Source organism: Dipodomys merriami, unplaced genomic scaffold, assembly GCF_024711535.1.
Source record: "Dipodomys merriami isolate MVZ:Mamm:240054 unplaced genomic scaffold, mDipMer1.0.p SCAF_71, whole genome shotgun sequence".
In the NCBI taxonomy this organism is placed as follows: Eukaryota; Metazoa; Chordata; class Mammalia; order Rodentia; family Heteromyidae; genus Dipodomys; species Dipodomys merriami.
This window is the reverse complement of record NW_027206302.1, coordinates 2976679-2986907: the sequence shown is the minus strand read 5'-3', so window position 1 is coordinate 2986907 and position 10229 is coordinate 2976679. Positions and strand designations below refer to the sequence as shown.

Here is a 10229-nt window from a genome sequence, read left to right as displayed (position 1 = left end):
GAATGACTAGAGTCCTATATAATTATTTTTTATTCTTTTATCTCCTCTAATATGCTTGATGTCCTTTTATATGTTCTATGTCCTTTCATAAGATCTCACTGATGTTAGCTTCCAACTCATCCACTTAAAAAATATCAGTCATAACAGTTTCCCAAACTCGTTTGTTCTTATTTTTTAAAATAAACATATGGAACACAGTCTTTACTTTTTTGTGTGTATTAGTTATAGGGCTTGAACTTAGGGCCTGGGCACTATCCCTGAGCCTCTTTGTGCTCAGGCTAGTGCTCTACCACTTGAGCCACAGCTCCACTTCTAGTTTTTGAGTGGTTAGTTGGGGATAATAGTCTCATGGACTTTTCTGCTGGGGCTGGCTTCAACCCATGCTCCTCAGATCTCAGCCTCCTGAATAGCTAGGATTATAAGTGTGAGCTATCAGTGCCCAGCTGGTCTTTACTTTTTAAATGTCACATCTTCTCCTATCTTAGAATGCTGCTTGGTCTTTATCTCTTCATTTTCTTTCTTATTGAAAACTGCTCATTCTATTATCAGCAGCCTCTAAACATTGGTTGGAAGCTCTTTATAATACTTCCTGTTTCCTGTAGAATTGACCATGAGTCCTGACTTTATGATAGGAGCTACCTATTACATCAGCCCTTGCTTGTCTCTCTTATCCAGCACTTGGAACCTCTTATTTCTTGAAATCTTCAGGGCTCTGCAGAGAAACAGGGCTGCTTTTTTTTTAAGGAAACAATCAGTCTTAGCTTTTTTCCTCCCCATTTCCTGGAGTTCATTTTGATAAATATATGATCAGATACATGTAAGCGTTACACCTTTGTGTTCCTAAGAGTACCCTCCTTTGGTCTCAGTGTATGTGAATGTCTATACTGGCTCTTGTATCTCTTTCAACCTGATCTGTTCCCTTCTACTATGAATTTCTGCCTAGTTTGTAGAATGGGATGGCTGACACATTCTAGTTTCCTTGAGGATGGAATCTGTATAGGTTTTCTCATTCTCCTTATTTGTGGTAAGTTTCAAGAGAGGAAGAATAGAAACATCTTTATTTCATGATCTGAAAACCTCAAGTCTACATTAAGTAGACACTAAGCCTATATTAAGTGTTGCCTTATCTTTTAATCCTCACAACTCTCACAACTAGCCTTAATAAAAATCAGATTCTAAGAGGTCAGGTTCTCTGCCAAGGTCAAGATGAGAAAGTGAGTAAGAAACCAGATGTAGCCAAGGGTACATCCATTCTTACTTTTACTTGGCCTCCACACACACTGCCATCAGAGGAGAGCAGCAATCTACAGTCAAGTGTGAGTCAATACTGAGAATTAAAAATTGAAGATGCTGTTAGGGGTAGACTTCTAATAAAGACTATCAAGGAAAAACAAGGAATACTAGAAGTACAGGCTGAATGAATGACACACAGGGAACCCCAAAGAGACCACGGAGAAAGGGAAATGACATTAGTCCTCAGGGAACTTGGAATAAATACTGGTTTTCAGAGATCCAGGAAGAACAATTGAGAGACCAATGATGTCATACCTTGAGGGAAAGGCAAACACTCTTGTGGGCTCTGGGCTTAAGCCCAGTGTCTTCTAGGACAAGGGCTACTCAAGTTTCTCAGGACTGTTTCTCTCTACAGGGGTCAGCTTCAAAGTAACCACAGTGTTGTTAAGATAGAAAGTTAGAACTGACAATGTTGCTCCATTCTGGAAGGGCATAGTTCATCATTTTAGGCCAAGAACACATTTTTAGATTTTAAAATCTATGACCAATTTTATTAGATTATGTTAAAAGGTAGCATTTGAGATTCACCTCCAAGAACAGATCTGGTCAGCGATGGCTACATAAAGCAGCCCAGGGAGGACAATTCTGTGGCTCTATCAAGGCTCAGAGAAATAGAATGTCAGGTGATCAGCAATTCCTGCCTTAAGAATAGACTAAGAGAGTTAAAAAGCATGTGCTGTCAAATGAAGTATTATTCTGTCATAAAGAAGAATGAAATTATGTCATCTCCAGGAGAATGTATACAACTAAAGATCATTGTGTTTAGCAAAATAACCCAGACTCAGAAAAACAAGTTTCTCGTATTTTGTCTCATAGGTAGAAGCTAGATTTTTTTAATGGCATGAACTTAATAGTGATCTTATGGGGAGGGGCCCGGCAGAAGCGGGGGTAGGAGGAAAAGAGTGGTGAACATGAGCAAAATATAAAGTATCAAATGTAAAACTCATTTTTTAAAAGTTTTTAAAGAACTTTTTAAAGACAGCACATACTATTCTCAGATTCTTATAGTCTTCCCAGATGTGGTCTCCATTAATGTGACCAAGATGCTCTCAATTGGATCTGAATTGGGCAAGACAGACCTAAGGGAGCATTGTTAGGTGCTGAGACTAATCTCTTGGGTGGACGTTGACATACAATACTGGGTAGAGACTGTCCCCATCAAGACTGAATTTGAAATTGTGTTCTAGGTCAGAATTTTCCCAGTTTGTGGTTCAAGAGACTCTTTCTGTAATACTTCCACTTGGGAAGAGCATGGTGGGGTGCACATTCCTGGGTGGGATTTGGGGAGAGGAAGAGGTCATCCTAGGCAAATGAGAGAAGCCTTCACACTTAGGAAACCTGGTGTTACCCTCCAGGAATCATAGTGGCCCTCTGAAGGCTGTAGACTACACTCCCAGACTCTTGGGGAAAATCTTTGGTAACGATTATACAGATCGAGCCGGACGCTGATGGCTCACACCTGTAATCCTTGCTACTCAGGAGGCTGAGCTCTGAGGCTTATGGTTCAAAGCAAGCCTGGTCAGGAAAGTCCCCAGGAGACTCATCTCCAATTAACCACCAACAAAATAAGAAGTGGTGCTATGGTTCGAAGTGGTAGAGTGCTAACCCTGAATGAAAGAGCTCAGGGACAGCAGCTAGGCCCTGAATTCAAACCCCACAACTGACCAATGAGATAGACAGACAGACAGATAAATAATATCCAAAATAAATAGGCACATGCACTATTTCAAGCAGCTCATAGTTTTATCATAAAATACAAACTTTCTAAAATTAAGTGTCTTATTTCTATTTTACCAACAACAACAAAAATAAAAATCACTCATGCTAGCTAAATACAGGTGCACATGTGGTCCAAAAGTATGAATAAGAAGGTGTGCTTTTGGTTTGTGCTATGTGTGAGGGGGTTGTGCGTGAGTGTTGGTCAATAGATGATTCTGGTCTTGCTGTTTTCTGTCTTGGACTTTGGTTGGAATCTTGGCTTTCCAAACTTCATACCAAGCTGTTGCAGAATCCAGAATTCCAATGCCCTTTGCCCTGCTCCAAAGGCTTTAAGGGTGGGGAGGGAAAAGAGAAGGAAATCTAAAAATTGATGCCATTCCCGCTGGAGGAAAAATAGGGGCTGTTCATCAGGGGCCCGCCGGATGTCGAGCCAAACCTGGAAGAGAAAGAATATAGATGCTGTGATGAAATTGCAGATACTGGAGAGACTCGAAGAGTAATATATTAATTTTGTGGCTGTCAGAGACTATGAAGACCATGACAAGCTTGGAGGCTGGAAGTTTTAGCTCTGGGAAAATAATATTAAAAATGACACAATTAGAGAACAATAAAGATCTGCTTCTCTCATTAACTGGGATCAGGAAGATCTCCATCCCCCACACCGTACCCCACCTGGAGCAAGTAAGGATTATTTCTACAGAACTCAGGCAAGCTCTATGCCAGGATCACAAAAACAGGAAGGTTCCTGGATCGGAGCACCTTACCTGTATGCCTGTGACTACCCTACCTGTGTGGCTCAACCAAGTGTGCCTCCAAAAAGGTCCCCGACATTGGAGAATAAAGGGGCAGGTCCTAGCATTTGATTCTGAAAGTCCAGACAATCCCAGAGCAACATCCTCACTTATCAGCAGCTGCCCATGTCAGCTCCTTCATTTCAAAGTGTCTGAGAAGTAATCTTGTGCCTGGGGCTTTGCTAGACCCTAAGGAAAGGATAAGCCATCTAAATGTGAACCTCAGCTTCCAAGAGCAGAAATACATATCACCTCCCTGCTTTTTCTCTTGGCACACTCCTATTCATACTTCCAAACAGAGACCCCCTCCCCAACCATCTCCTTGACCATGTTGGAATTCCTTCACCCATCTGCTAGGAAACTTTGAAGGGAGCAGAGCTCAGTATGTATCACAACAGGACAAACGACTAAATTTAGTCTAATCCACGGATTCTCAACTTCTTTTCAGTCGGGAAGATGCATATTATAGAAAAGATTTGCATGCAAGGCATTCTTCTATACATGAACAAAATAAACACTTTGGGGGGATGAGAGTGGTAGGCGATAGTGGCTCATGCCTATAATCCTAGCCACCCCACAGAATTAGATCTGAGATTGTGGATCCAAGCCAGCCAGATAGTCTGTGAGAATCTCCACTATCTCCAATTAACCATCAAAAGGCTGGAAATGGAGCTATGGATCAAGTGGTAGAGTGCTAGCCTTGAGCAAAAAAAAAAAAAAAAAAGCTAAAGGAGAGAGTAGGAATGGAAGGGGCAAGGCAGGGGAAAGAAGAAGCACAAGAAACAGACCACTCCATGAACTTGATCCTCAACTGGTAACGGTCGCTGTGGCTCTGTGGGAGCCCCAGATGACTCCTCACCATCCTCTCTGGTTCCCCTCAGGCTCCTTCCTCCATGCTTCAGGCCACTCCCACTTTCCTCTGGGAGACCAGGCCTCCAGCCTCCACTCTTACAGATCCCTACCAGTGCTTCTCAGCATCTGACTGTGAGAGCCCAGGTCTTCTCTCCCTCCTGGGACAGGGCACCTCCCTGCTTGCATGGCAGTGTGGGATAGGAGCATTGCTGGCCTGCCAGTGGCTCCTCGGGGACTCACTGCAGCCTCATGCAGTGACACTTCCAGGAAGGTGATACGCCGCCCCTGTACAGACCTCCTTCTCCCCTCCCCGCCCCTTCCCAGGCTGGCCTCCAGACTCTCTCCTGTTTCTCTCCTCCGCCCAGCACTTCACTCCGATGTGCACAAATCATTGGGTCCCCAAGCTTACCAGCCAGAAGCTTCGCATAATCCAACCCCACACTTCCCTTTCCAATCCTATATGCCTCCTTTCTCAGGGACAAATCTAATACTTCAACCAGCTGCTTTTATTCCCTGGTCTCTAGCTGCCCTGCATCCTTCCACCTGGGGCAGGGGGGCCTTCCTCCCAGATTCCTCTTTCCTTCCTGTTTACCGTATGAGCACACACATGTGTGCATGTGCACACAGATGCACATATATGCATATACGTGCACATCTGTGTACACATGCATACATACAGATGCACAGGCACACACATATACACACAGGCTCTGCAAGGCTCTGCTTCTGGCCTTGGGCCCTCTACTTTGATGGCCCTCTACTTTGCCTGGACACTAATAGTGTTGTGTTCATGTCTCATGTGTTCACAGTCTCTGAAGGGAGAGAGTGGAGGTAGGCAGGATGTCCTTTTCATCCCAACGTCCCCTAGGGGCCGAATTCAAATTAACAAAGCATTTTCCAGGATGCTGGGTGCGTCACACCACCCTGTGATCTACAAAATGTAGACATATAAGGAGAGAGGGAAGGGAGGGAAGAAGAAAAAGGAGGGAGGGACCATAAAAGGATCTGTGGATATTATGTTCAAAAAACACTATCGACCACCTTACTGAACATTCCCCATGCACCCTAGGAAATTAAATGATCTGAGAAATCCAACAGTTAAGAAATCTGTTTATCTTTTGTTTCTCACAGTTTCTCCCAAACCCATCTGACTACAGAAACCTCTTCCTTGCATTTGCCCCTTTTAAGTAGGTGTTCAGGAACAGTCTGGTTGAGTCTGGAGACATAGGGTGAGTATCACCTGGAAGAGCCTGGGTGGATCTCCAAAAGGGGCCTCCCAGACCCCAGGCCCTGCTCACCTCCACACCAGGTGAGGAGTCTGCATGCAGGTGAGCAGGCCAGGAAGCACTGTCAGGTTGAGGGTGGGGGAACGTGCTACTAATCCTAGAGTTTCCAACCTGGAGCGCACATTGGGCCTGGCAGCCTGGGATCCGTGGAGCTCATATGGCATTATCAAAATTAGTTGAGGGTTTGCTGGGTGGCAGTGAGTGGCTACTTACTGTATTAAAATAAACACAAATTGGGTACTGGATAGCAGACAAAATTTGAGCAGAATTTTCAGCTTATATTGAGTTTGTGTTGGCTTTTTTTCCCCTTGCTAAGCCCTCAGAGTGTCCCAGGAAATGGATTCTCTGTCTCTCTCTGTCTCTGTGTCTCTGTGTCTGTGTCTGTGTCTCTGTCTCTGTCTGTCTTTCTGTCTGTCTCTGTCTCTGTCTGTCTGTCTGTCTGTCTGTCTGTCTGTCTGTCTGTCTGTCTGTCTGTCTGTCTGTCTGTCTCTCTCTCTCTCTCTCTCTCTCTCTCTCTCTCTCTCTGCTTTTGGGGACAGAGCTTTGGTGGGAAAACGTGCTGTAATAAACACCAGAATGCCATTGGGCACAGCCTGTTGGGAAGTCAATGGGATATTTGGAAGATTAAGCCTAGTCAAAACTCAGGAGGTGGCCAGTGGCCATGGGAGCCAGACGATTACCTGCCCATGTCTTGGGGTAGAGCAAGCAAATTGCTAATGTGTCTGCCATGCTCTGTACTTGCCTCTGCCCATACAGTGTGTTATCCCTTACTTCTGATTGAGCACTTGACAGTCTGCAATCAGACTACAGCACTGCAGCCTCAACAGACTTTCAAGTGGGGCCTCCTAGTCCGCAGACCTCTACACCGGGAGCCGCATGGCCTCAACAAGCAAAAGACCTCCCACTCCACCACAGCCGTGAGACACACATACCAAGAGATTCTCTGCAAGGCACCTCTCCCCCAACACCGCCCTGCCCTGACTATGAATCAGTCCTTCCAGGGTGGGATGAGGACTTACCCATATCCCTGGGGGAAGAGGTACTGTGGTCCATCTCCTGCCAAAGGGGAAGGGTCTCGGGGATTGGTGGACAGCTTCTGCGGTGTCCTCTGAGGATAGGGATAGTTGGGCTGCACAAAGGGGATATAGCTCAGCAGGGGGGTGTAAGAAGAGCGGAAAATCTGCTGGCCCATCTGTTGTGGGTTGTATGGCGTCATCTGAAAGTCAAGAGAGGAGAGTGGAGGGAGGTCGTTGTTCCCAGGCCTTGACCCCAGCCCCCTCTACCACTTCTGTGCCTCTGTGCCCCTAGCCACCGAAGAAGATAAGTTTCGATTGAAAAGGCCCAAGAATCAACATGGGTAGTAGTGGTAAGCCTGACAAGGTAAGATAATTGACCTGAACCTCAATTTCCCTGTCTGTAAAATGGGCAGACACTATCAAGCAGTGTGTGTGTGTGTGTGTGTGTGTGTGTGTGTGTGTGTGTGTGTGTGTGTGTGTGTGTTTATTGAGTCCATTGATACAAAGACCGGGAGACATAACACTTCCCTTCCCTTCCCTGACTCCCCATCTTTCAGTCAACAACTAACCTCAAAGCTCCTTGATAATTTTTAAGGACTTGATTATCCTCTTCCCTCCCCTCCCCATACGTGTTGCTGAAGTTTCTACAACTCTGGCTTTGATCTCCGTGTCTTAACAGAGTCTAAGTCCAAGACAGCTCTGCCCAGTGGAAATTCTTGCAATGGCCAAAGTGTTCTGTATCTGAGCTACTTAATACATTGTACATGACTATTGAATACTTGAAATATGCCTGGGTGTGCAGCTGAATTACAAATTTTACTTTATTGTAATTTATTTAAATCTAAATAGCCACATGTGGCTAGTGGCTAGAATACTGGACAATAGAGGGGAAAGACAGGATTGTGTGGCGTTTCTGGAACCGCCTAGAGCAAACTCACTAAGAATTATTCCAGCCAGTGCCCTCTCTGGAATCTAGGCCCTCTCCAGGTGCTTGCATTTATCTACACAGAGAGGATGGCCATACAGGACACAGGCATCAAAAGCCCCAGAGGATGGGCCTGCCTGGAGCCTGTGGAAGCAACATGAATGGGCAGGCACCTCCCAGGATGGACCCTGTGTGGCCTGTGGCAAGAAATATCCATGGTCTCACTAGGCAGAGTGGCAGGAGACTGAGATCTGAGGATCAAGGTTCAAATCCAGCCTACTCAGCAAAGTCTATGAGACTCTCATCTCTAATTAAATATCAAAAAGCCAAAAGTGGAGCTGTGTCTTAAGTGGTAGAGCATTAGCCTTGAAAGAAGGTCAGGGACAGTGCCCAGGCCCTGATTTCAAGCCCTGGGCCCTGATTTCAAGCACACACACACACACACACACACACAAATTAATAATAAATATAATAATAATGATGATGATGATGATGATAATGTTACCCTGGGTCTCCTTGGTGGGAAGACATGTCTGGCACTAGCTGAACCTGGATCAGAAGAAGCCAATCTTACACGATCTAACACAAGCTGTGTTAGAAATGTTGCCACGATTCTATGGAGGTGATAAAAGCCCTCAAACAGAGCTTTGTCAACTGTTCTCCAGCTCATGCTCTCCTCTCAGTGAACAGCACAACACTGTGCCTTATCTGAGTTTACACAGGTAAGTTTACGCAAACAGACACCACCGGAAGGATCTATCAAAACCAGTAAAGAGTAATGGCCTCTAAGTTCTTTTTTATTGCTGTGTTCTTACATGACTTCTCAAATATACATGCATGCACCCATGCACAACACCCCCCCACACACGCACACCTGCATAATGGCCTAAAGCTCCTGCATCTTCAGCCCAGACCCAAAGGGAGGCACACGAGGAACAGACCCAAACCTGCCAACCCAACTGAAAGTCCCTTCAGTACTGAGGCTCCTTGTTGCCACAGCAAACCCTAACTTGTCCATGAGCCTCCTGACTTCAAGCAAGTTGATCTGAGTCTCAGTTTCCTCATCTATGAACTCCCCCTCATAGCAGTAGGTAGGCGTTGCAAGGCAAGCACTTAATGGAAGGTCTGGCACGCCGATGTGGGCTCCATTAAGTGCCAGCTGTTGCCATGGGGTAAGTAGGGACATTAGTTTGTGTTTCTGAGAAGAAGGGAGGGAGGGAAGCACTGGAGCCAACTGTGATGGGTCAGAAAGTACAGCGGGTGGCCAGCGGCCCAGAGACAAGGGAGCAGATGGCCTTGTGACCCAAAGGTCTGCGTGGAACTGGGATAGAGGAAGGGGAGATGTGTCACCTACTCACCTGTCTGGAGTAGCACCCCAGCTGGGGATGCATGGCTTGCTGGTAAGGTAACCTCGCCGGCAGCTGTGGGTAGAGACCCTGAGGAGGAAGGAAGGGAGGCTCAGCACTTCAGGGCAAGAGAGCAGCTGCTGGGCAGCTCAGCTTCTGGCTCATTACACTTGAATCTGCCCGTGGGCTTGAGCTCCTCACAGCCCTCGGATGGATGGCCATTGACATGAGCTGCCTGAGGCCAGCTGGGGTTGGGTGGCATTGACTCAACTCAGCCCACATGGAGAGCTCTTCAGCAGCCTTTTTGGTATTTAGGGAAATTTTTCAGAGCTTATCTCAGGGATAACCAGATCTATCCCTTTCTGGCTACTGTGTAACCCTTGGGCAAATCACTTTGCCTCTCTGTGCCTCTTTTTCCTTCTCTACCAAAGTATGTGTGTTCAGGCCTGTACAGTTTGTGGAGACTGCCACACACAGATGTGTCTACACATCTTTTCTACGTGACTTTGTCTGGATGCCTCCCTGCATGTGTCTTTCCGCCATGTCTGAATACGTGTGCATGTGTGTGTCTGTACAGCTGTGTACATCTGTACAGATGTGCATCTGTGTTCCCACGTGTGTACCCGGATCTCTGCTGCTGCTGCCGGGGTGGGTGGATGCATCTGAAGAGCTGGGAACGGTACTGCACACAGTAAGGACTCTGTAAATGTTACGTCTGTCCATCATCATCTCCCACTGCCCCCTCCTTTGAAAAGGCTCCCTGGCAGCTCAGGCCAAAGAGGAATGGGCGGAAGGAGCCTTGAGGCCATACACCGACATGAGATACACACAGGGGGACCGCCACGGGGAGTAGGCTAGCCCAGGACCAATCCGGCCTCAGGTTACATCCCCACCTGCCACTCCAGGGTTCCCCAGGTGAGGCTCCAGTTCTGAAGCCCCGTTTAGCCAAGGACTTCTTCCCAGCGCCTCTGCATCCCAGGGGCTACTGCCACGAAGGGCTC

At 46.5% G+C, this 10229-nt stretch overlaps 1 protein-coding gene across 1 annotated transcript in view; it reads right to left on the bottom strand.

Annotated features, from left to right (window-relative positions):
- Positions 1-3013: 3013 nt before the first annotated feature.
- Positions 3014-10229, bottom strand: part of CUNH1orf94 (chromosome unknown C1orf94 homolog) — a 35232-nt gene continuing 28016 nt past the window's right edge. Inside the window, exons 5-7 of the mRNA XM_070008754.1 lie at positions 9241-9318; positions 6961-7157; positions 3014-3448 (exon numbers count right to left, since the gene is read on the bottom strand). Of these exons, the coding sequence (XP_069864855.1) occupies positions 3373-3448; positions 6961-7157; positions 9241-9318 (351 nt within the window). The 3' untranslated portion in view covers positions 3014-3372. The remainder of the gene's footprint in view (positions 3449-6960; positions 7158-9240; positions 9319-10229) is intronic.